The 26,904-nt window shown below is 38.4% G+C and overlaps 1 protein-coding gene across 1 annotated transcript in view; it reads left to right on the top strand.

Annotated features, from left to right (window-relative positions):
- The window catches only part of TEX11 (testis expressed 11), a 382,668-nt gene that overhangs the window by 256,574 nt on the left and 99,190 nt on the right, over nucleotides 1-26,904 (top strand). The window contains exons 19-24 of the mRNA XM_036898307.2: nucleotides 7,595-7,651; nucleotides 9,853-9,893; nucleotides 11,279-11,365; nucleotides 12,778-12,848; nucleotides 19,013-19,134; nucleotides 24,693-24,760. Coding sequence (XP_036754202.2) covers nucleotides 7,595-7,651; nucleotides 9,853-9,893; nucleotides 11,279-11,365; nucleotides 12,778-12,848; nucleotides 19,013-19,134; nucleotides 24,693-24,760 — 446 coding nt within the window. The remainder of the gene's footprint in view (nucleotides 1-7,594; nucleotides 7,652-9,852; nucleotides 9,894-11,278; nucleotides 11,366-12,777; nucleotides 12,849-19,012; nucleotides 19,135-24,692; nucleotides 24,761-26,904) is intronic.

The following is a 26,904-nucleotide window of genomic DNA, read 5'->3' as shown; positions in this document are numbered from 1 at the left end:
TCAGTTCTAGTAGTTTTGGGGTGGAGTCTTTAGGGTTTTTTATGTACAGTATCTTGTCATCTGCAAATAGTGACAGTTTAACTTCTTCTTTACCAATCTGGATTCCTTGTATTTCTTTATTTTGTCTGATTGCCGTGGCTAGGACCTCCATTACTATATTAAATAACAGTGGAGTGAGTGGGCATCCCTGTCTAGTTCCCAACCTCAGAGGAAATGCTTTCAGCTTCTCGCTGTTCAATATAATGTTGGCTGTGGGTTTATCATAGATGGCCTTTATTATGTTGATGTACTTGCCCTCTATTCCCATTTTGCTGAGAGTTTTTAACGTGAATGGATGTTGAACTTTGTCAAATGCTTTTTCAGCATCTATGGAGATGATCATGTGGTTTTTGTCTTTCTTTTTGTTGATGTGGTGGATGATGTTGATGGACTTTCGAATGTTGTACCATCCTTGCATCCCTGGGATGAATCCCACTTGGTCATGGTGTATGATCCTTTTGATGTATTTTTGAATTCGGTTTGCTAATATTTTGTTGAGTATTTTTGCATCTACGTTCATCAGGGATATTGGTCTGTAGTTTTCTTTTTTGGTGGGGTCTTTGCCTGGTTTTCGTATTAGGGTGATGTTAGCTTCATAGAATGAGTTTGGGAGTATTCCCTCCTCTTCTATTTTTTGGAAAACTTTAAGGAGAATGGGTATTATGTCTTCCCTGTATGTCTGATAAAATTCCGAGGTAAATCCATCTGGCCCGGGGGTTTTGTTCTTTGGTAGTTTTTTGATTACCGCTTCAATTTCGTTGCTGGTAATTGGTCTGTTTAGATTTTCTGTTTCTTCCTGGGTCAATCTTGGAAGGTTATATTTTTCTAGGAAGTTGTCCATTTCTCCTAGGTTTCCCAGCTTGTTAGCATATAGGTTTTCATAGTATTATCCAATAATTCTTTGCATTTCCGTGGGGTCCGTCGTGATTTTTCCTTTCTCGTTTCTGATACTGTTGATTTGTGTTGACTCTCTTTTCTTCTTAATAAGTCTGGCTAGAGGCTTATCTATTTTGTTTATTTTCTCGAAGAACCAGCTGTTGGTTTCATTGATTTTTGCTATTGTTTTATTCTTCTCAATTTTATTTATTTCTTCTCTGATCTTTATTATGTCCCTCCTTCTGCTGACCTTAGGCCTCATCTGTTCTTCTTTTTCCAATTTCGATAATTGTGACATTAGACCATTCATTTGGGATTGCTCTTCCTTTTTTAAATATGCTTGGATTGCTATATACTTTCCTCTTAAGACTGCTTTTGCTGCGTCCCACAGAAGTTGGGGCTTAGTGTTGTTGTCATTTGTTTCCATATATTGCTGGATCTCCATTTCGATTTGGTCATTGATCCATTGATTATTTAGGAGCGTGTTGTTAAGCCTCCATGTGTTTGTGAGCCTCTTTGCTTTCTTTGTACAGTTTATTTCTAGTTTTATGCCTTTGTGGTCTGAAAAGTTGGTTGGTAGGATTTCAATCTTTTGGAATTTTCTGAGGCTCTTTTTGTGGCCTAGTATGTGGTCTATTCTGGAGAATGTTCCATGTGCACTTGAGAAGAATGTATATCCCGCTGCTTTTGGATGTATAGTTCTATAGATGTCTATTAGGTCCATCTGCTCCACTGTGTTGTTCAGTGCTTCCGTGTCCTTACTTATTTTCTGCCCAGTGGATCTATCCTTTGGGGTGAGTGGTGTGTTGAAGTCTCCTAGAATGAATGCATTGCAGTCTATATCCCACTTTAGTTCTGTTAGTATTTGTTTCACATATGCTGGTGCTCCTGTGTTGGGTGCATATATATTTAGAATGGTTATATCCTCTTGTTGGACTGAGCCCTTTATCATTATGTAGTGTCCTTCTTTATCTCTTGCTACTTTCTTTGTTTTGAAGTCTATTTTGTCTGATATTAGTACTGCAACCCCTGCTTTCTTCTCACTGTTGTTTGCTTGAAATATGTTTTTCCATCCCTTGACTTTTAGTCTTTACATGTCTTTGGGTTTGAGGTGAGTTTCTTGTAAGCAGCATATAGATGGGTCTTGCTTTTTTATCCATTCTGTTACTCTGTGTCTTTTGATTGGTGCATTCAACCCATTAACATTTAGGGTGACTATTGAAAGATATGTACTTATTGCCATTGCAGGCTTTAAATTCGTGGTTACCAAAGGTTCAAGGTTAGCCTCTTTAGTATCTTACTGCCTAACTTAGCTCGCTTATTGAGCTGTTATATCCACTGTCTGGAGATTCTTTTCTTCTCTCCCTTCTTTTTCCTCCTCCTCGATTCTTCATATTTTGGGTGTTTTGTGCTGTGCTCTTTCTAGGAGTGCTCCCATCTAGAGCAGTCCCTGTAAGATGTTCTGTAGAGGTGGTTTGTGGAAAGCAAATTCCCTCAGCTTTTGTTTGTCTGGGAATTGTTTAATCCCACCGTCATATTTGAATGATAGTCGTGCTGGATACAGTATCCTTGGTTCAAGGCCCTTCTGTTTCATTGTATTAAATATATCATGCCATTCTCTTCTGGCCTGTAGGGTTTCTGTTGAGAAATCTGACGTTAGCCTGATGGATTTCCCTTTATAGGTGACCTTTTTCTCTCTAGCTGCCTTTAACACTCTTTCCTTGTCCTTGATCTTTGCCATTTTAATTATTATGTGTCTTGGTGTTGCCCTTCTTGGATCCTTTCTGTTGGGGGTTCTGTGTATTTCCGTGGTCTGTTCGATTACTTCCTCCCCCAGTGTTGGGAAGTTTTCAGCAATTATTTCTTCTAAGATACTTTCCATCTCTTTTCCTCTCTCTTCTTCTTCTGGGACCCCTATAATATGGATATTGTTCCTTTTGTATTGGTCACACAGTTCTCTTAATATTGTTTCATTCCTGGAGATCCTTTTGTCTCTCTCTATGTCAGCTTCTATGCGTTCCTGTTCTCTGATTTCAATTCCATCAATGGCCTCTTGCATTCTATCCATTCTGCTTATAAACCCTTCCAGAGTTTGTTTCATTTCTGCGATCTCCTTTCTGGCATCTGTGATCTCCTTCCGGACTTCATCCCATTTCTCTTGCGTATTTCTCTGCATCTCTGTCAGCATGTTTATGATTCTTATTTTGAATTCTTTTTCAGGAAGACTGGTTAGGTCTGTCTCCTTCTCTGCTGTTGTCTCTGTGATCTTTGTCTGCCTGTAGCTTTGCCTTTTCATGGTGATAGGAATAGTCTGCAGAACTGGGACGAGTGACGGCTGGAAGGACTTCCTTTCTTGTTGGTTTGTGGCCCTCCTCTCCTGGGAGAACAGCGACCTCTAGTGGCTTGTGCTGCGCAGCTGTGCGCAGACAGGGTTTCTGCTTCCTGCCCGGCTGCTATGGAGTTAATCTCCGCTGTTGCTGTGGGCGTGGCCTGGCTCGGGCAGCTACTCCAAAATGGTGGAGTCGCGTTGGAGCAGGAGCTGCTGGGAGTCTATTTATCTCTGCAAGGGGCCTCCCTACTCCCTGCAGCCCAGGGGTTAGGGTGCCCAGATATCCCGGATTCCCTACCTCTGTATTAAGTGACCTGCCCTGCCCCTTTAAGACTTCCAAAAAGCACCCGCCAAAACAAAACAATGACCACCAAAAAAAAAAAAGAAAAAAAAATTTTTTAATTAAAAAAAAAAAAAAAAGGTTGTAATTAAAAAAAAAAAAAAGGTGGTTGTTCGTTTTTCTTTATTCTCCGGTGCCAGCCTCAGGCCTCTGCTTACCGGTCTTGCTGCCCTGTTTCTCTAGTATTGGGGTCCCTATCCCTTTAAGACTTCCAAAAAGCGCTCGCCAAAACAAAACAGCAAAAAAGCAAAAAAAATATGGTCGCGCGCTTTTCTTATGTCCTCTGGTGCCCAGCCTCCAGTGCCCACTCACTGTTCTTGCTGCCCTGTTTTCCTAGTATCGAGCGCCCTGCACTCTGGCCCAGATGGCCGGGGCTGGGTGTTCGGCAGTCCTGGGCTCCGTCTCCCTCCCGCTCTGCCTACTCTTCTCCCGCCGGGAGCTGGGGGGAGGGGCGCTCGGCTCCCGCGGGGCCGGGGCTTGTATCTTACCCCCTTCGCGAGGCGCTGGGTTCTCTCTGGTGCGGATGTGGTCTGGATATTGTCCTGTGTCCTCTGGTCTTTATTCTAGGAAGGGTTGTCTTTGTTATATTTTCATAGATATATGTTGTTTGGGGAGGAGATTTCCGCTGCTCTACTCACGCCGCCATCTTCCGCCCAGAGTCCTGTCCTTATCTTTGAACTTTGCCATTTTAATTACTGTATTTTTTGGTGTTGTCTTCCTTGGGTGCCTTGTGTTGGGAGATCTTTGTACCTCCATGGCCTGATAGACTATCTCCTTCCCCAGATTGTGGAAGTTTTCAGCAATTACCTCCTCAAAGACATTTTCTATCCTTTTTTCCTCTCTTTCTCTGGTACCCCTATAATGCAAATATTGTTCCACTTAGATTGGTCTCACAATTCTCTCAATATTCTTTCATTCTTAGAGATCATTTTTTCTCTCTGTGCCTCAGCTTCTTTGTATTCCTCTTCTCTATTTTCTATTTCATTTATTGTCTCCTCTACTGTGTCTAATCTGCTTTTAAGACCTTTCATTGTATGTTTCATTTCTGATACTGTTTTCCATAATTAGTGGATCTCTGACCTGAATTCATTCCTGAGTTCTTGAATATTTGCCTGTACCTCCTTGAGCATGTTTATGATTTTTATTTCGAAATTTCTTTCAGTAAGATTCATGAGGTTGATTTCATTTGACTTTTTCTCTGGTGTATTTATAATTTTGCTTTGAACCAGATTCCTTTGATGTTTCATATTTGTATGTGGCACCCTCTAGTGCCCAAAAAGCTCTACTCTTTGGAGCTGCTTAGCCAATGGAGAAATGTTGGGCATCACAGGGGAGCCTTGTTTAGTGCCTGTGGGGAGGAAGGAGCTGTTTCCTGCTTTCCGACTGCTATGCCTGTTTCCATTGCCAAAACCAGTGGGCTGAGCACCTAGGTATTAGCCTCTATAGTTTCCATTTGTAGCTGCTGTAGGCCGGGTTTCCCTCTGGCTGGCCTAACGCCATGTCAGGATTTGCCAGTTTGCAAGCCAGATGTGGGCTGCCAGGGAGGAAGGTGCAGCCAGGTGCATATCATGGAGGGGAGACCTTGGAGCTGCATAGCCAACCAGGGGGCTGGAGCACCTGGAGATCATGAAAGTTCCCAACCTGCTGGGCAGAGTTCACCCGGACAATTTTGTGTACCTGTCCTTTCTCCTGAGCAGTAAGCTCTATACAATCCTTGCCCCTTTAGCAGCCCTCTTGCTGTTATGAAATCTCTCAGACTGTGTGCCTTTCTTTTGTCCCAGAGCAGCTGTATATGGATCCCTGTTTTCCACAAGTGGCTATAATCTCAGTCTGTCCATGTATTCTGCCTGTCTTAGCTTTCCAACCCCCGTAATCACAAAAGCACTGTGTAATGTTGATTCGTGCTCCCAGAGCAGATCTCTAGAGCTAGGTGTTCAGCAGCCCCAGGCCTCCACACACTTCCTGCTCTGTTTCTCTTCTTCCCACTGGTGAGCTGGGCTTGGGGAAGGGCTTGGGGCCCTCTGGGCCATGGTTTGGTATGTTACCCTGTTCCGTGAGGTTTACTCTTTTCCCCAATTGTATGCAGTCTGGCAGAGCCCTCTTTCCTGTTGCTCTTTTAGGATTAGTTGTACTAATTATATTTTCATATTATATGTGGTTTTAGGCAGAAACCTCTGTCTCACCTTTCACACCATCATCTTTCTTCAATCTTAGTATTTCAATATACAATCTTATGTTGGTTTCAAGTATACAAAAGAGTTGTAGTTACTTGGAGCTGGTAACTAGTGCAGTTACTATCTATTAATGCAGAAAGATGTTACAGAATCACTATGATCCCCATGCTGTACTATCATCCCTGTGTGTGATTGTGAATTATGGTTCTACTTTATCCCCTTCACTGTATTCCCCTTACCCCCCCCTGCACCCCAACCTCTCCCACTTGGTAACCACTAGTCACTTGTCAGGGTCTACTGCTATTTTGTTCCTTCTGTTTTGTTTTGTTTTTATACTCCGCAAATAAGTGAAATCATATGGTATTTTTCTCTACTTGGCTTATTTCACTCAGCATAGTAATAATACCCTCTCGATCTATCCATGTTGATGCAAATGGGAGGATTAATTTTCTTTCTATGGCTAAATAATATTCCATTGTGTATATGTGCCACCTCTTCTTTATCCATTCATCTATTGATGGTATACTTATGTTGCTTGCTAATCCTGGCTATTACAAATAGTGCAGTAATAAACATAGAGGTGCATATATCTTTTCGAATCAGGGATTTTGTTTTCTTCAGATAAATTCCTTGGAGTGGAATTACTGGGTCAAATGGTATTCCTATTTTTAGTTTTATGAGGAACTTCCATATTGCTTTCCACAGTGGCTCCACCAATTTACATTTCCACCAACAGTGTAGGAGGGTTCTTATTTCTCCACATCCTCTCCAGCATTTGTCATTTCTTGTCTTTCGGATAGTGGCCATCCTGTGGTCATCCTGGTGTGAGATGATATCTCAGTGTGGCTCTAATTTGCTTATCCCTGATGGTTAGCAGTGTGTTGCATCTTTTCATGTGCCTGTTGGCCATTTGTATTTCTTCTTTGCCTCCAGCTTTATTCTTTCACAAGATTGTTCTGATTCTTTGGGGTACTTTGTGGTTCCATATGAATTTTAAGATTTTTTTGTCTATTTCTGTGAAAAACAGCATTGGAGATTTGATAGGTTTGCTTAAAGTAAAAATAGCCATCAGTTGAGCCTGATTGTCCCCTTTTTCTTTTTCTATGATGGAAATGGTTCATCAAAAGGAAAGTTTTACATATAATGGTGAGGCAGAGCAGAGTGAGTTTAATACCTGATAACTCCTGGTGATGCAACTGAGAACATGCCAGTGGCAGTGATTAGAAACAAGAAGGCTCTCCTGTTTGTCAGCTGCACTTGAGGCCACACTTCTGAAGGGAAATGGAGTCGCAGACATAAAAGTATCAGAAGGAATTTTGAGATACTTACATGCCTTTAGTTAGAGAAGTACCTAAATTTATTCAGGATAGATAGTATTTTCTAAAGTTTTTTAGGGTTTAGTTATAAGCTACACTATTTTGTTGATTTATCATTATGTTTTCATATCCCTTCAAAGAACAGTTATCTTAGTTTATGTGGAACCCAAGGCCAGTTCCAGGTTCTTTTATAGAAAGAAAAACATAAAGATTTGTACACTGTGCCTTATGTTCTATCTAGCAGGTGATTTATGGCAATGACATAAACTTTGGAACTATTTAAGAATTTGTCATAAGCAGCACTTTTGTTTTTCCATTATTAAATTATTCTTCCAAAATTGCAATGCTTTCATTGTAACCATTAAAACAATACAAGATCTCTAAGTAAAATGAAAGCATTCTCTTCCTTACCCTCTTTTTTCTCACTTCTGACTTGGGGGGTAGTCAAAGTTAACTTGGTATATATTTCTTTCACATGTTTTTTCCTAAGCATCATTTTTTCTGTTATTTTATCATATAGGTGTTTCTTTCGTCTTGCTGTTGCAAAAGTTTCTCAAATGCCAGAATCTGAAAACAAGTAAGTTATTTCAGCAGAAATTATGTATCCACCATTAGAAAAGTTATAACTTTCAGTGTAAACTTTGTGTTGAAAGGTGTATAATATAGTGGGTAAGATCATTTATAGGCTCTGGGGCCAATCTTCCTGGGTTCATATCCTGGCTCTGCCACTAATCCGATGAATTTCAGTTCCCTGTCTGGATTGATGGTGAATTAATGATTATTAAAGATGTTGATGGTACATGGGGATTCATTCATTTGTTCACATACAAACATTGTTGAAATTTGCCACAGTAAAAAGTTAAAAAATAAAAAGGAAACTCAGAGATTAAACCTTGTTAACTACTCGATTGTAAGAGCTCCCTGAGGGCTAGGACTGTTTGTATTTATCTTTGTCTCTCTGGAAGCCAGGACAGTATCTGACATATAATGGCCATTTAATTTATTTCAATGACTGGATATCAGTTCTTTACAAGAGCTTTAGTGCTGGATTTACAAAGTGCTTCATATTCCATGTAATTGTGGCATACACTCAAACCCCACACATTTAAATCAGTTTGGAGATTGAGAAAAAGAAAGAGATCTTGTTCAAATTAATGATAAACTTAAATTATAGAATATTTTTAAAATATACCTTTATTATAAAGTTTTCAAGTAAAATAAAGAACATCTACTAGCAGTGTTTTCAGGCAGAGATCAGGTCCTGATTTAACAAATAGAGTAGACTAACTTGTAAAAAAAAAAGCCTAATTCAATGGAGGAGACAAAGACTGAGTTCTAATTTCAGCTGTTTCACTGATTTCTGGTTTACCTTAGGCAATAACAGCTTATTTAACTTCTCTAAGCTTTATTTTCATCTGTTAAATAAAAAAAGCTGGACTGGATAATTTCTAAAATTTCCTTTCCTAAAAAATCCCATTGTTTTCTTTTTTTATTGAGGTATTGATATACACTCTTATGAAGGTTTCACATGAAAAACAATGTGGTACTACATTCACCCATATTATTGAGTTCCCCCGATACCCCATTGCAGTCACTGTCCGTCAGTATAGTAAGATGCCACAGAGTCACTATTTGCCTTCTCTTTGCTACACTGTCTTCCCCATAAAATCCCATGGTTTTCAATTAGCAGTATCCACCTAAGTATTAACAACTGTGTGCTAAAATTTTTTAAAGCAGCTAGTTTCTTAAATAGACTGTGCATCCATTTCCATGTCCTCATTATTATTTATACTGTTTATTTGCACTGATGGACCCTTCTTAGATTACTTTATGTAGTCACTGAATTAGATAGTAAAGAAGTCAACTTTAGCTCAGCTGAAATTCAAGTTAATAAAATTTACTGTAAAAAGTTATTTTATGTAAACCAGACTTCTAATATTTATCCCTGAGAAAGCTGCTACTTTTTCTGAAGCCATCTTTATTATATAATACTGGATACCCTCCTGATAAAGGCCAGTCTTATAGTATGCTCTACCCTACTTCCTGTAAACTTTCTTAGTTGAGTTTGCCAGTACTTCCATATACATTCCCTTTGTTTAAGCAGAATGGGATGTGCTTCTCTGTTAAAATTTATGTACCCCTTAAAGGAGCTTGACAAAGGGTCAAGAAACCTGGGTAGTAGTCTTGACATTGTTATTAATTGCATGACCTTGGACAAATCATCCCCCATTTCCAGATCTGTTTCTTCATCTGTAAAATGAAGTGTCTGGATTGAATACATGGTTTTTAAACTATATACCTCAGAACCTTGGAAATTCTGTGGCACTGTCTCAGGGACTTCCAGGAAGGTGAAGCTCTAGGATCCACCCACCACTGGTTCAACGAAAGCAGCTACAGTTTTATCTTTTCTTGCATATTAGAGTTCTGTAAAATTTTATTTAAAACAAGGGTTCCAATTCACCCTCTTCAAATAAAAAGCTTGAAAAACACAGAAATCACTCTCTGTTCTCAAATTCTATGACCCTATAATTTAAAGCCTTACCAGTCAGTGAAATCTTTTGCTGAGAGTAGGTATAGATGGGGAAGAGTGAAGAACTATAAGGCTATAAGGGAAGGAGGGGTGAGGAACAGTATCCTATAGTGGGGAAAAACAGTGTTGAAATGATGGGTTGGGGCCTTGGCATATCTCTCAGGCACAAATAGGGTCTCTTTTTGATACTTTTTTTTATAGTGAAGCTTTGGAACTATAGGACAATTCTCTTTTATTATTTTTTTTAGAAAGAAAGAAATGGATAGACTTTTGACTTGCTTGAATATAGGTAAGTATCTCCTTGATTATTTTCAGTCCTTCATCTTTTCTCTATCCTCTATTAAATTCTCCAAGAAAATTGAGCATATTGACTCAAACTTCATATTTGAGTTAAGCTTCATGTTTTTATTAACGTTTGCCTCATTCGTCTACCTTGGTTTCTTTATTCATAAGCAGATAAAAGTTTGTCATTGCTAACATTCATCTCCAAATGTGATTTAAGTTCTGTTTTTATTCCAATTTGTTTTAAAGACATTTTCTTCCTTTCTTATTGCCTCTTAGTCCTAACCTAGAATAGAACAGGTGAAAAAAGGTGAAGACAAATAAAGATGTTCTGAACCCTGCTAATTTTCATGTCCTCTGAATCAAACTCAGATTGTTTACTCTGTTATTTTTGAATCTTCCCATCTGTCTACCCAAGTCTGTATCATCTCCCCTAGCTACTTATAATTATTCCCTGTCCACTTTATTCAGGCTAACTAACCTGATAGGTACATAGCATTCCTGTTTCCAACTTTATGCTTTCTTACATAGTGTCCCTTTTGCCTATCAGATCTTCCCATTTCTGCTACCCATGTACCAATCTCCTATGTCCAAAACACATGAAAAAATCCCTATCTTAGAAACTCTTCCATTTATTGCAGTAGTTCAGTTTTACATCTCAAATACCTGTCAACAAGGTATGAAATGTAGCAAAGTGGTTTAAAAGAGAAAAACTTTTCAGGGGAGAAAAACTTAGCTGGTTGACAGTCTTATCTCTCTGAAGGGCATCATTGGATATGTAATAAATGCTTTCTGATGATGACACATGTTCTGGTTCTGTACTGCTTCCTGTGGGAGTTCAGTAAATAATACGCTGAACTATTGATACTCTTCCAATTCTTAATCTCCATTTCAGTCTTTTTAATGAAATGACTCTTCCTGTTCTGTAATTCCTTACACTTAAATCATCTTTCTACCTGAGCTGGAGAATGATTGCTCTAATTAAAATTATAAACCTCTCCAAAGACATGTTTGTACCCCGAAGTTTAAGCTAAGAGCTTCTTGGAGCTTGGTAATGCATTTTTGTCATTTTGATTACTTTTGGTATGCACCCATGCACACACACAAAAAAAACTTTCTAAATTCAAACTCAATTTCTTTGCTGGTAATTGGTCTGTTTATATTTTCTGTTTCTTCCTTGGTCAGTCTTGGAAGGTTGTATTTTTCTAGGAAGTTGTCCGTTTCTTCTAGGTTTTCCACCGTGTTAGCATATAGTTTTTTGTAGTATTCTCTAATAATTCTTTGTATTTCTGTGGGTCCGTCATTTGTTCGACTGTATTTAATGCAGATTTAACAACTTTGCTAGAATATAAAGTGACAGACCTCAATATCAAATTTTCCTGTTTGATGTAGCACTCCTGAATCTTGCTCAGATTTTTGATGGAGAAGCCTGGGCTTCAGACGCAAAGATTAATGAAGCTCACTGGTTTCGAAAAATAGGTAAAAGAAAATTCTGTTACTCTGGGAAACATTGTGGGGTGGTAGAATCAGACGTGTGGTTCAAATTCTGGCTCTTTCATGTGTAGCTATGGGAACAGGAATAACTTGCTTAATCTCAGTTTCATTACTTACACAGCAGCAACACATATATTACTTCATAGGGATTTTAAGGGTTTTAAACGAAGCAGTGTCTGTACCTGAAATATAGTGCTCAGTAAATACTAGTTTTCTTCCTTTTCTATAGAAATGAGTCTAAGATAAAATGATGAATTATAACTCAGATCCCCAAGGTTATGCTCCTAAAATTGGTCTAGAATGCCCAATTTATCTCTAAATGTAATTCATCAAAAATAAACTACATGCAACAAAGAGTGGATGAAATCTCACAAAGTGTTGAGCAAAAGAAACCAGGTACTGAGTACATATGGCATTATTCCATTTATATATAGTAAAAAAAATAGGCAAAGCTAATTTATGATGTTAGAACTCAGGATAGTGGTTCTGCTTGAAGTTGGACTGAAGAGTGTTAGTGGGGTTGCTTCTGAGTTTCTGGTAATGATCAAGATCTTTCTTGATCTGGATTGGTTTCATGGATATATTCACTTTGTGAAAATTCATCAAGCTGTACAGTTATGAGTTGTGTAATTTACTTCATGTAGGTTTTATTTAAAAATTGTAGAGACAATTACTATAGTGATAAGGAAGCAAGAGCAGTTAAGCAGCAATGCCACAAAGTAGACTGCTCCTACATGGACCTTTTTCTTCTTCATAGGGTTTACTGGGGCTCTAATCTAGGAGAAAAGTGATAAAATACAGCATTCTAGCTTTTAAGAAATGTATGCAAATAATGGAAAATAACAAATGTGTGAACTATAGGTTTAATGACTGATCTTTTGAAAGTTTGAAAAGTTATTTTCCAGTATTTCTTGTACAGAATCTTAATTTGATTTTCTAAGGTGGAGATCATGCTGAATGTTGCCTAATGAAGTCTTCCAATGCTTTAGGGGAAATGTGAATTTTAGCAGTAGTTTCCTTCAACCCTTTATTCTTGTGTACCCCTGTTCTTTGCTGAATTTTAAATTCCTTTCACCAATTCTAGTTGGTCAGCTGCTTAGTGAGCCTCATTTTTTAGGTGGATGTCTGCCAACTAAAAATTTATTGCGTGTCCCCAATCTTTATTAAAAAAATTTAGCACTAACTCCATTGGTCATTGGCCTAGAATTGAAGATTGGAAATGGTAGAAGTCTCCAAATTTACCTTGAAAAAATTTCTCTAAAAACTAAAAGTTAGCTTTTTCAAGCCCTGAAAAATCCATTAGTATATCAGTATTAAAGATGTAGGTAGTAGAGATTATAATGGTACAGATTAAATAGTAGATTTTCATAATTACATTATTTCATGTAAACTTTCAGCTTGGAACTTGGCTGTACAATGTGACAGAGACCGAGTGACAATGAGAGAGTTTTTCATACTTTCTTATAAGGTAAGTCTCTACTAATAAGTGTCTTATGTATGGACCACAACAAGAATGTGACCACTATAGCTATAGTCAAACTCTAGGTATAGAGTGGGATTGGTTTTATATCTAGGAACTTTTGATATACAGGCATACCTCAGAGATATTCTGGGCTCAATTCGGGACCACCACAAGAAAGTGAATATCACAGTAAAGCAAGTCAAATGAATTAAAATTGTGTAGTGCATATAAATTAATGTTTATACTGTAGCCTATTGTGTGCAATAGCATTATGTCTAAAAAATGTACATACCTTAATTTAAAATGCTTTATAGTTTTAAAAAGTGCTATCCATCATCTCAGCTTTCAGCAAGTCCTAATCTTTTTGCTGGTGGAGGGTCTTGCCTCCATGTTAATGGCAGCTGACTGATCAGGGTGGTGGTTGCTGAAGGTTGAGGTGCCTGAGGTAACTTCTTAAAACAAGACAACAATAAAGTCTGTCACATCAATTGACTCTTCCCTCCATGAATGATTTCTCTGTAGTATATGATGCTGTTTGATAGCATTTTACCTACAGTAGAACTTCTTTCAAAATTGGAGTCAGTCCTTTCAAACCCTGCCACTGCTTCATCAACTGAGTTTATGTAATATTCCAGATCCTTTGCTGTTATTTGAACAATCTTCATAGCATCTTCCCCAGGAGTAGATTCCATCTCAAGAAACCACTTTCTTCGCTCTTTCATAAGAAGCAACTCCTCAGCTGTTAAAGTTTTATCAAGAGATTGCAGCAGTTCAGTCATGTCTTCAGGCTTTGGCTCTGTTTCCACCACATGTGCAGTTGCTTCCTGCACTGAAGTCTTGGATCCCTCACAGTCATCCATGATGGTTGGAATCCACTTCTTCCAAACTCCTGTTTGTGTTGATATTGTGTCCTCTTCCCATGAATCACTGTGGATAAAATGAGAGTTCCTGTGGCCAGGATTCTCACCTGGCCCTGGTTGACTAGCTCACTGCACACCAGTGGGCAATACATGGCTGTTGACTCTATAAAAAGATCTCCACCCAGTGCTCTAGGCATGACACGGTGGCAGGGCTACAAGGATGCAGGAGAGCAGAGCAGAGGCTGGAGTGGTGGCAGCACCAAGAACAGAGACCCAGAGGACAGATGTGCAGGACTACTGTGTAGAGAGACCCGGAGGACAGCTGTGCGGACAGAGGGGCCCAGAGGTTGAGACCCACTTGCTGCATGCAGACTTGCTCTGAGTGAATGGGATTCTAGTGACTGTCCTGCCACCTGGAAATAAAGTTGGGTATAGCCCTTTCACCCCAAGAACGTTTTGCTGTCATTTTCTTTAGTCACACTGAATCCATAGCGAACTTGCCCAGGGCTGAAACCCCCTGGCAAGACAATTGGCAAAAGTTGGCAGGGTTCAGTGTTGACCAAGGAAAAAGACAGGCTGCCCTTATGGGAGGGGTGCTTCAGTAGGCTGCCCCTGTGAATGGGGAGACAGTGGATCATCCCCGAATGGGATGTGGTCTGAGGTGGCTTGCTCCTAGAGGACTGGGCCCCACCCCAGGACTGGCGGCAAGTGGAGGTGACACCTGAGGCAGTAGGGATGGCTCTTGGTAGAGTGAGCGGATCCTTTGAGAAGCAGAATGCCCATGAGGCAGGGGAGACTGTGGATTGGCTGCTTCTCACAGTCTTAAAAAGGTTTACAGAGGAGATCCAAGAAATGGTGGCACGAGAACGTGAGCTGCAAACTTCAGTGGATTCCCTGAGGAGGGAAATGGCATTGATGCAAGAGGCAGCACGACGATGCAAGCTGCAAACCTCTGTGGATTCCCTGAGGAAGGAGATGGCCTCGATGCAGGAGGAGGCAGCACGAGAGCGCCGGCAGCAAGGTGCCATTGGAGATGAGACGGCAGCGCTGCCAGGTGTTCTGAAGGAGGAAGAGGCCATCAAGGAAAAGGACGAACTCCTGAGGGAAGCACAGGCAGAGGTGGCACGAGAATGTAATCTGCAAGCATTGAGCTGAAGGTAAGAGACCTTCTGAAGACAGAGGTAGCATTGCTGCGAGGCACAGTAGAAAAGGTAAAGGTTGTAGCAGAGGAGGCACTCGGGGGAGGGGAGGGAAAGGTGCCATCAGCCCCAGAAATGGAGGAGCTGGGGAAGGATGAAGGGGTGGTGGTGGAGGCACTGGCCCCTCCTGTGTTGAAAGCACACCCAGTGGTTGTAAAGAAAATAAAGACCCAGCAGCTGAAAGTTCCCCAAGGAGAGGAGCAGCCCCCTCCCCACGTCGGGGAGCACTCTATGGTCCGCCCCTATACTCCGGCTGAGCTGGTGGCTGTGGGACTTAGGGGTGGATGGAATTGTGCTCTCGGGATCAGAGATGGGAAAGCTGTCTTCCCAGACAGTGCAACCTGCCTTGAGGTAGTGATTACAAAATGCGAGGTGACACGTACAGTAGCTGAAGCAACAAAAACCCTGAAAGAAATAAGACCTGTTACTCACAGGAGGAATTTAAGGGGCTTCTTGAGGGTTGATTTGATATGGGCAGGAGTAGATGGAAGGAAATTAGATGGGAAGCCAAATAGGATCTTACTGGAGCTATGGCAACAACTGAAACCAGAGCAGCAGTTCCAGCCATTAAGACCAAAGAGGCAGATGTCAGAGACAGAGCCACGAGTCCAGCCTGTGTGTCTGCAACACTTTTTGCTGGAGAGGCTGGAGAACAATGTTTGAGCTTCCTTGCACAGGGACCATTGCAGAGGACTAAGGGTCCATAGACTAAGAGGAGAGAATCCTGGAGGGGTGGAGTGTGGATAAAATGAGAGTTCCTGTGGCCAGGATTCTCACCTGGCCCTGGTTGACTAGCTCACTGCACACCTGTGGGCAATACATGGCTGTAGACTCTATAAAAAGAGCTCCCCAGTGTTCTGGGTATGATATGGTGGCAGGGCTGCAAGGCTGCAGGAGAGCAGAACAGAGGCTGGAGTGGTGGCAGCACCGAGGACAGAGGCCCAGAGGACGGCTGTGCAGGACAACTGTGCAGAGAGGCCTGGAGGATGGCTGTGTGGAACAACTGTGCAGAGAGGCTTGGAGGACTGCTGTGCAGAAAGAGGGGCCCAGAGGCAGAGACCACCTTGCTTCAAGCAGACTTGCTCTGAGTGAACGGGATTCTAGTGACTGACCTACCACCTGGAAATAAAGTTGGTGTAACCCTTTCACCCCAAGAACATTTTGCTGTCAATTTCTTTGGTCACACTGAATCCATAGTGAACTTGCCTGGGGCTGAAACCCATTGGCAAGACAATCACCAATGTTCTTAATGACATCTAGAATGGTGAATCCTTTCCAGCAGGTGTTCAGTTTCCTTTGCCCAGATCTCTCAGAAGAATCACTATCTGTGGTAGCTATAGACTTATTTCTTCAATAATAAGACTTGAAAGTAGAAATATATTTCTTCAATAATAAGACTTGAAAGTAGAAATTACTCCTTGATCCATAGGCTACAGAATGGATTCTGTGTTAGCAGGTGTGAAAACAATGTTAATCTCATTGTACATCTCTGTCAGAGTTCTGGTGACCAGGTGCATTGTCAATGAGCAGTTATATTTTGAAAGGAATCTTTTTTCTGAATGATAAGTCTCAACAGTGGTCTTAAACTATTCAGTAAACCATGTTGTAAACAGATGTGCTGTCATCCAGGTTTTGCTGTTGCATTTATAGAGCACAGGTGGAATAAATTAATTTTAGCATAATCCTTAAGGGCTTTAGGATTTTCAGAATAGTAAATGAGCCTTGACTTCCTCTTAGGGGCTAAATGCAGCTGGTGACTTAACAAGAGAGTCAGCCTGTCCATTGAAGCTTTGTAGCCAGGCATTGACTTCTCCTCTCTAGCTATAAAAGCCCTAGATGACATATTTTTCCAGTAGGAGGCTGTTTCGTCTGCATTGAAAATCAGTTATTCAGTGTACCCGCCTTTATTAACTATCTTAGCTAGATCTCGATAACTTGCTGCAACTTCTAAGTCAGCACTTGCTGCTTCACCTGCACTTTGATGTTACAGACATGGCTTCTTTCCTTAAACCTCATGAACCAGCCTCTGCTAGCTTCATACTTTTCTTCTGCAGCCTTCTTAACCTCTCTTAGCCTTCATAGAATTGAAGAGACTTAGGGCCTTGCTCTAACATTAGGCTTTGGCTTAAGGGAATGTTGTGGCTGATTTGATCTTCTGTCCAGACCACTAAAACTTTTCTGTATCAGCAGTAAGGCTGTTTTACTTTCTTATCATTCTTGTGTTCTCTAGAGGAGCACTTTTTATTTCCTTCAAGCACTTTTATTTCCTTTGTGTTCACAACCTGGCTAACTGCTTGGCGCAAGAGGCTTACTTTTCCATGTCTCAGCTTTTGACATGTTTTCATCTCTAAGCTTAGGCATTTCTAGATTTTCATTTATAGTGAGAAACAAGTGCATCTTCCCTTCACTTGAAGCCTTAGAGGCCATTGTAGGTTATTAATTTGCCTACTAATTTCACTGTTGTTGTGTCTCAAGGAATAGAGAGATATGAAGAGAGGGAAAGAGTTGGGAGAGATGGCCAGTCAGTGGACAGTCAGAACACAAACATTTATCAATGAAGTTTTCTGTTTTATAAGGGCATGGTTTGCGGCACCCCAAAACAATTCTAATAACAGCATCAAACATCACTGACCACAGATTACCATAACAAGTAATAATAATGAAAAAAGTTTGAAGTACTGTAAAAATAACCAAAATGCGACACATGAAGTGAGACATGAAGTGAGAAAATGCTGTTGGAAAAATGGCACAGATAGACTGGTTTGACACAGGGTTACCACAAACCTTCAATTTGTAAAAAATGCAATATATACAAAGTACAATAAAATGAGGTCTGCCTGTATGTCTCAGCAGAATGACCTAAGGAAAATTTGAACACTATAGGGTATAATAAGGAAACATGAGGCAGGTCACAAACAACAATCATGGAGTCTAAAGTTCTATCATAAGAGACTTATGCCTTTGCTTTTAAAGGAATTCCAGAGTCTTATATTAAAATATAATTGTCTTTAGGAGGGGAATAATCTAAGAAGTTGCCAATTAAAAAACCATTAGGAAGGAATGTGGGTACAAGTCTATAGGAATATAGAATAGGTAATGGGGAGAACAGGAGGAAAGGATGCTAAGCTTAGGCCTATTTTATAATTTTTCCTAGAGCAGGTTCTATATGTAAAGATTCGTGAGCTTGTTTTGCAATTGTAAGCATTTTTAAATAGTCTTTAGCTTCTAAGGCAGAGGTTGAAGTCCAAAAAAAGGAAGAAGTATTAATGATAGAATAAAGGAAGAGGGGCTAAAAATATCCCTTATACGCATTTGGAAGTACAGCCTAATTACAATGAGAGAGATTAAATGTTAAGAGTTTTAGAACTGGAAGAAACTATTGAGATAATCTAACTCAGCACCCTCATTTTATATATGAGTAACCTGAGATCTAGAGAGACTGCGTATCTTGAAATGCTGTTAAATCAATGACAGTGATGACTATGATCACTAAACGTTTTGGGAGATTAAGAAGTACTCTTTGAAAGTTTAGATTCAATTGCCATTTTAATTAGGTGGAATAAATTAATTTTAGTTTTGATGTTTTTGATAGTACTAGTAGGGTTCCATGTAAGAAGCCCAAGTAGCCTAGTACTAAGCCGGGATGTTTTTTCTAATACTAGAGGACAAGGTTTAATGATGAGGTTATGCTTAATACCTGTCAAGATTCGACATTGTCTCTTTCAATATATGTACTGATTTCAGCTCTTTACCGTGCAAAGGGGAAATCTATTTGCCATGAGAAAAATCACTTAGAAATTACAACATAAACCAAGAAGTAAATCACTAGATAGAAATACAAGGCCAAATGACAACACCTGTCACTGGGAAATGTAGGAAAATTATGAAGAAATGAAGCTTTTTATCACTTGAAAGGTGCTAAAAAAACAGTGGAAATAATATTAGAAATTTGTAAATCAGTGTTATAGTCTATATCATTTTAAAGGTGAGATGTGCTTTTCCAGCTGAACTTTCTCATTCAGAGAGGATGTTGCTCATTTTCATTCTGACTGTTTGTGTTCACCTGGCAGAATCTCACTATTCATTGGATGTTCTGGTTATTTCTTATCAGCTGTCCCAGTTTTGTCCTTCCAATCAAGTAATTCTGACTGCACAGAAAACATGTTTACTTATGGCAGCTGCAGTTGATATAGAGCAAGGGAGAAATGCTTCAACAACTTTGGAACAGGTAATGTGCTACCTTCAAAGAAATTACAGGAGTTCAGAGTGCTATTTGATATGTTTGCCTCTCTGATGCATATGTTTGATTCTCTTCAGAAAATCCTTTCCTCCATTCCAGCAGCATCTTGACTGAAAGGTTTGTAATGGCTAACTCCTTCCTAAGGAGTCACATTTGGCTTGGCCTCTTTTAAAAAGATTGAATATCTCTTTAAAATGCCCCTTTCCATAGACCACTCTTTCCAAATCTGTCTTTAAATACTCATCATTATTATCTCCCTGTGATACGTGGTCCATACTAGTGTTTTCTCTATTTTTGTTTCCTTGTACACATTCTATAAAGAACTCATCTACTTCCACAACTTTGATAGCCATCCGAAATTATTTATTTGGCTTGTTTCTCTTCACACAAATGCATTTGCTTTCCTTGGCCTACATCCTTAAATATTTTATCATTAACTCAATTTTGACAACAAGAAGACAAAATTCCTGCCTTTGCCTCAATTCCACTTAGTTTCTTAAACTGTACCTTTTCTTTGGGAGATGCCAACATCAGTGTCTCAGTCTTCCACACACCAGAGTATTGATGTGTCTTTAGCTCTTTACCTTCCTTCTTTCAAGCTAAGAAAATTATCTCCAAGTTGGACCACTAGCACTTTTTGTATGATTTTACCATCTACATCTCTCAATTTTTTTATCCTACTTAAACAAAGAAAATTTCCCAATTTCCCCTACTTGTCAGCTTCTTTTCTTTCCAGTTGATATAAAATCCTTGCTGTTTGTTGTCTTCCTTCTGTTAATCTCTTCTTCATGTGATTCCTCAGATCTGGAACAAACTCACCAGATGCCTGCCAACATATTTTTTCCCTTATTTTCTATTCCCTTGTTGAGTTCAACTCAAAAAACATTTGAGTACCAAGCACTTTACTAGGTCCAGGGGATAAAGAAGACAAAGTATGTCCTTAAGGAATAAAGGGGTCCCTTTTTAGAAACCTTTCCATTTTAAGAAGATGAAAAAAGAATCTATGTGCCCCAGAGCAAAGCCGAAACCAACAAGTAAGGGTAAATGTAATTTTTTTCCTCATTTAGGGTCTTTTGCTTTACTGGAAAATAGTAATCACATCTTGATTCTGCATAGTGCTTTTGACTTTTTTCAAATTTTTCCCTATAAGTTGGTAGTCCTGACGTGGTCACATTTTTTATGCCATTGAATAGAAATCAAACTGATGTGTGGGAGATTTCACAAACTGTTCAGTACAATCCTTAATTATTTTATTTGTTTCTAAGAACTCTCCTTTTTTCTGTGTTCTTTCTCTTGCGCACCCTTATGTTTCCTAAGAATTCTCTAACCTAGTAACTCTTTTATAATGTTCTTTGCTTTTCAAAGGATATTTATTTAGGTAATTGAAGATGCACTTATGCCTTTCACCATCTAGGTCTGGTCCCTATGAATTAGACTGTGGTATTCTGTGTCTTTAAGGAAGACTTGTTGAATTCTATTATATACATCTGTTCCCTATTCTTTAAATCCTCATAAATTATAGTATTTCCAAATAAGTAGATGATGGAGGAATATAGATAGACTGCATAGTCCTATCAACATTGTCTCTACTCTCCTGAGTATGAGTTGGGGGAAGTTAGGGATGCTTTAAAAAATACAGTAATTGTTATTTATCAAGGAATCACATCTTATTCCTAGAACAGGGGTGGATGAAACGATTGCTAACTGGCCAAATCAAGCCCATGGGCTATTTTTCTACAGCCTGAGAGTTAAGAATGGTTTTTACATTTGTAAAAGGTTGTAAATAAAATAAAGAAAAATATGGGAAAGAGATTTTATGTGGCTGGCAAAGCCTGAAATATTTACTTACTGGCCTGTTAACAAAAAGTAAGCCAATCCCTGTCTTAGATCATTTTTTAGCAGACTTACTGAGGCATAATTCATACACCTTAATGATTTACCCATTTAAAGTATATAATTTGATAGTCTTTAGAATATTCATAGAATTGTGCAACTATCAGCACAATCTAATTTTAAAACATTTTCATCACTATAAAAGGTAATATCTTACCCATTTATAGTCAATTCCTATCCCAACCATCAGCCCTCAACAACTACTAATTCACTTTCTGTCTCTATATAAGATTGGTGTATTATGGATATTTCATATAAATCTCATCATACAATTTATGATATTTTCTGACTGACTCCTTTTATAATTTTTCAATAATGTTTTTCTAGGTTTTCCAAGTTGTAGCTTGGGTCAGTATTTCACTCCTTTTTATGACTGAATACTATTCCATGGTGTGACTATACCACACTTTATTTATCCATTCATCCACTGAAGGACATTGGGTTTGTCCAATTTTCAGCTGTTAGTAGAACAGTTGCTGTGTGAACATTCATGTTACAAATTTTGTATGGATAGGTGTTTGCATTTCCTTGAGTATATACCTAAGGGTAGGATTGCTGGACCATATGATAACTCTATGTTCATTCATTTGAGGAACTGCCAGCCTTTTCCAAAGCAGCTATACTACCAGCACTGGATGTGAATTCCTCTTTTTTTAAAGGCATGAATCCCATTCATGAGGTCTCCACCTTCATGACTTCAGCACCTTCCAGTTAGGTCCCACCTGCTAATACCTTCACATCTGAGGGTTAGAATTTCAGCATGAATTTGTGGGTGCCACATTTGTACCATAGTACACTGCTTGAGTGGAATCCATAGTTTTGGTATGTTGTGTTTTTCTTTTCGTTCATCTCAAAGTATTTTTTAGTTTTCATTGTGATTTCTTCTTTGACCCATTGTTTGTTTAGGAACTTATTGTTAAATATCCACATATTTGTGAATTTCCCAATATTTATTCTTACTGATTTCTACTCTTATTCCACTATGGTCAGAATATGCACTTTGTGTGACTTCAAGTTATTTTAAACTTATTTGATTTGTGTTGTAGCATAGCATATAGTCTATCCTGGAGAAAATATATCCTGAGAAGAATGTGTATTCTTTTTGGGTTGGTAGAATGGTCTATGGATATCTGTGAAATATTGAATATTATATATAGTTTTATACAATTGCCTTTTAAAATAGTTAAGAGACAAAAGAAGAAATATATATTTATACTGTCTTTTGTAGTTACATAATTACTTTTACCAGTACACTTTATTTTTTTCATTTGGATTCAAATTGCTGTTTGGTATCACTTGCTTTCAGCCTGAAGAACTTCAGCATTTTTATAAAAATGGTTCTGCTAGCAACAGATTCTTCCAGCTTTTGTTCATCTGGGAATTTCTTTATTTTTATTTCAATTCTGAAAGATACTTTTGCTGGATATTAGATTCTTGGTTGACTGTTATTTTTGTTCATCACATTGAATCTGTTATCCTACTGCCTTATTCACTGAGATTCTGTATTTTCTGAGGCATTTTCATCATACTTTCCTTCTTTAAATGTGCTTTCCTTTAGTTGTTTTAACATATTTAAAATAGCTGCTTTGAAATCTGTCTTCTAAGTCAACATCTGGACCTTTTCAAAGTCAGTTCCTATTGCTTTTTTTTTCTGCATGTAAGTCATACTTTTCTGTTTGTTTGCATATCTCATATTTTTGGTTGAAAACTGGACATTTTAGATAATAAATTAGAGTGTCTTTGGATACTGATTTCCCTTTTGGGGCTTTTAGTTAGTATTTGTTTATTTGTTTAGTGACTTGGTTATGCTAATTTAGTGAAGTCTATTTCTTCCAGTTGTACAGAAGTATATAGCTCTTTGCCTCAGAGGTCAAAATCTTTGCCTCTGCAGTCACCCTGACCTCTTCTCTACAATGGGATGAAAGTGGTTTTAAAAGGGCTTTTTGTTTTTTGTTTTTTTATTAAAGTATCATTGATGTACAATCTTATGTTGGTTTCAAATATACAACACAGTGGTTCAAGTTACCCATATTATTTAAATCCTCACTCCCTCTAGTGTGGTCACTATATATCAACATAGTAAGATGTCACAGAATCATTAACTGAATTTTCCATACTGTACTACCATACCCGTGACCAACTAATATTGTGATTGTAAATTATTGTGCCCCTTTATCCCCTCCCCCCACACCCTTCCCAACACCTCCCACTTGGTAACCACTAGTCCATTCTTGGTGTCTATGAGTCTACTGCTCTTTTGTTCCTTCTGTTTTTTAGCAGGGTTATTTTTGACTGTTTCTCGCCTGATCTTCCTGTAAAGCTTCTGAGTGGTTTTCTTAAATTGGTATCAAACCCAAATGATTAATTACTAGAGTGATTGGTGTGTGTGTGTGTGTGTGTGTGTGTGTGTGTGTGTGTGTGTGTGTGTGCACCTGTTTGAAAATGCTCTTTGGAATAAATTGCTCCCCAGATTGATCCATTTAAAGTAAGGCCCCTTTGGAGGGGTAGGGATCCCCTTTAGCTTTCACTTCCCCCAGTTCTCTCTGTAAACTTCTAGCTGATATACTTTTTGCTTGTTGATATGATTGAGCTACCAGCCTCCTATTAATTGCTTGATACCAAAATCTCCATTTTTTTTATAGTGGCCTTAAACTTGAACTTCCCCAAGCTCTGTTCCAATTAAAGTCAGTCTCCTTAGAGAGAACTACAGAGATCACTCTTCTAATAGCCTACCTCTTCTCCTGAGCACAAACTCTATAATGCTGTCTTGGAGGTGGAGGCAGGGATAGTGGCCCAGCTCTGCCAGAGTGATAGTCCAGCTCTGTGAGTGGGATCCTGGCCAAGACTTGTAGTCCCTGGCATTCTTGGCTTGCTTGTCCAAGCATGGAAACTCTATACTATAAGCAAGCTGAGGCAAGGGCACTTGAGATGAAGTATTTTCAATTTACCATGACTGATATGGGGACTGGGTAGAGAGAGATAACACCAGGCCTCTCAGTTGTGCCTGTTTACAGTAGGGATTCTGCAGTACAAACCTGGTGGAGGGAGATGAGAAATGCTAGCACCATGCCCCTTCTGGGAATCCATAGCCTGGAAGCTGAGGGTAGAGGGAACCCCATCTTCTTGGGCGCACCCATCTAAAGGAGAACTGACACTGAGCTTGGGAGGTTGGTAAGCAGATCATGGCTCAACTGCCAAAGGTGCTCACTGTTCTTATTTGAGACTTAGTAGATTTCCTGGAATAGAGGTCTCCCCATTTGCTTTATGCCATTAGGGCAATTTCCTCAGATTTTATGTGGTTGTGTTTTATAAATTTCACCATTTATAGTTGTTTTGCTGAGGAGAAGGTTCGTGGAACATCTCACACCACCAATCTAGAAGTGCTTCTCTTCTGTACTAGATTATTAAATTTATAATGCTCAAGATTTTCTATGTAATCCCCATTTTCCTAGGACATTAAAGAAAAATAGAGGCTAATACTTCTTTATGATTTTAATATACCTTTTTATAATTCAAAAATGTTCAGTTTAAACTATCTTTTTTCTGTAATTTCATTTTTAACTTTTTAAAGAAAATGATATGAGATTATTTTTAATTTCTTTGAAGTTTTGTTTGACTGAAACTAATTTTCTCATTGTATTGTTGCCAAATAGACCAGGTTCCTGAGTCGTGCACTACAGCAGATCTGTAAATGCAGAGAGATCTGGAATCTCCTGAAAGAAGCAGGTACGGTGGGAACTGGGAGTATGGTAACACAGTTATCAAGGAGTTTCGAATCTGAGTAACCCAGTCTTTTATCACCAGAAATTTGTGCCACTGCAGTATTTGATAACCAGTCAAATGATTCTTTAAAAACTATTTTTCCCCAGTGTATGTCTTTATTTTAACTGTATGACACAATACTTGGAGTAAGAATATATTTTACCTGGCTTTTTATGGAAGTGTAGTATTAAATATAAAAATAGGATTATTATTGTTCAATATGACATTATTACTCTTAAGTCATTAGATTTAATGTCTAATCAATCAAACTTTAACTCTAAATGTAAACTTCAGTCTTCCAAACCACAATCATATCAGATACTGTTAACATTTTGTTATGAAATAATCAAAATAGTAGGAAACCTTTTTAAGTTAAATAGTAGCATACTACTGTTTCCTCAGAAAGGATGGTATTGCTTTTAGGTTTAGATAGACCTTTTTTATATTGTGTCCATCTGTTCCTGTTTAATCAGAATTTTTTGAAACTCAGTAGACATTGAATTGAATTACTTCACAGTTTCAATAGAGATAATCATATGATTTTCCCCCTTTGAAGTATTATAATATATTTAATTATAATAATAGAGTTCCTAAAATTGAGTCATCATTGCATTTCTGGAATAAACCCTATTGGTCATGGTATATTTCTATTTTTTAAATGTTGATGAATTTTGTTACCTAGTATTTAGAAATTATTGGTCTGTGATTTTAATTTTGTGTATGTGTGATATCTGATGGATCCTGGTATCAAACCATAGGAATTATAAGGAAGAGCATAAACATAAAATTTGATTCACACTTCCCTCAATCAATGATAGGCATTTAAAAGAATAAAAACAACAAAAAGTAAGATAGAGGATATCTAAATAACATACTTAGTATAGAAGATTTAATAGAAATATACTTGATAGCCTGAAAACATATCTTTTCTTGTGCCCTTTGAACATTTATAAAATTTATCACAAGGAAAACCTGAATAAATTCCAAGACATGGAAATAAAGCAGACAATGTTATCTCATCACAATGCAGTAAAACAAAGAGTTAATTATGGAATCAGTAAACAAAACCCTTGGCCACTTGGACATTAAGAAATGGAGACTACAAAATGTCTAGAAAATAATAATTAAAATACCTCATAACAGAATCTAAAGTGCTAAAGCAGTGCTTGGAGTGAAATTTATAGCTTCAATGTCTTTAATGTAAAAAGTATGTCAGAATGCTAGCTGTCCACTGAAATGTCAATTTCTTCTTTCTAAGAACACAGCTAGACTCTGTTTACATCTAATATATGTCTATATCTATATTAATTTGTTCTATATATACCATTAGGAAATTGCAAGATAAAACAAATAGATGCCACTACACACCTATTAGAATGGCAAAAATCCAATACACTGACAACACCAAATACTATCAAGTATATGGAGCAACAGGAACTCTCTTTCATTGCTGGTGGGAATGCAAAATGGAACAGCCACTTGGGAAGACAATTTGGCAGTTTCCTACAATACTAACCATATTACCATACAATCCAGCAGCCATGCTCCTTGATACATGCCAAAAAGGACTAAAAACTTCTGTCCATACAAAGACCTTCACATGTTTGTTTATAGCAGCTTTATTCATAATTACTAAAACTTGGAAGCAACCAAGATACGCTTCAGTAGGTGAATGAATAAATAACTGTGGTAAGTCTAAACAATGAAATATTCAGAGCTAAGAAGAAATGAGCTATTAATTCATGAAAAGATATACAAGAAACTTAAAATGTATATTACTAAGTGAAAGAAGCCAATCTGAAAAGGCTACATACTATATAATTCCAACTATATGACATCCCAGAAAAGACAAAACTATCTCCATAAAAAGACCTCCAATCAAAAGATCACTGGTTACCAGGGATTTGTTGGGGAGGACGGGATGAATAGATAGAACACAGAATTTTTAGGGCCATGAAACTGTTCTGTATGATACTACCAATGATGGGTACATGTCATCATATATTTGTCAAGACCCATAGAATAAACCATAATGTAAACTGTGGACTGTGGGTGACATGATGTGTCACTAGGTTCACTGTAACAAATGTACCACTATAGCACAGGAT

Source organism: Manis pentadactyla, chromosome X, assembly GCF_030020395.1.
Source record: "Manis pentadactyla isolate mManPen7 chromosome X, mManPen7.hap1, whole genome shotgun sequence".
NCBI lineage: Eukaryota > Metazoa > Chordata > Mammalia > Pholidota > Manidae > Manis > Manis pentadactyla.
The sequence above is the reverse complement of the archived record's forward strand: the minus strand, read 5'-3'. Positions and strand labels throughout refer to the sequence as shown.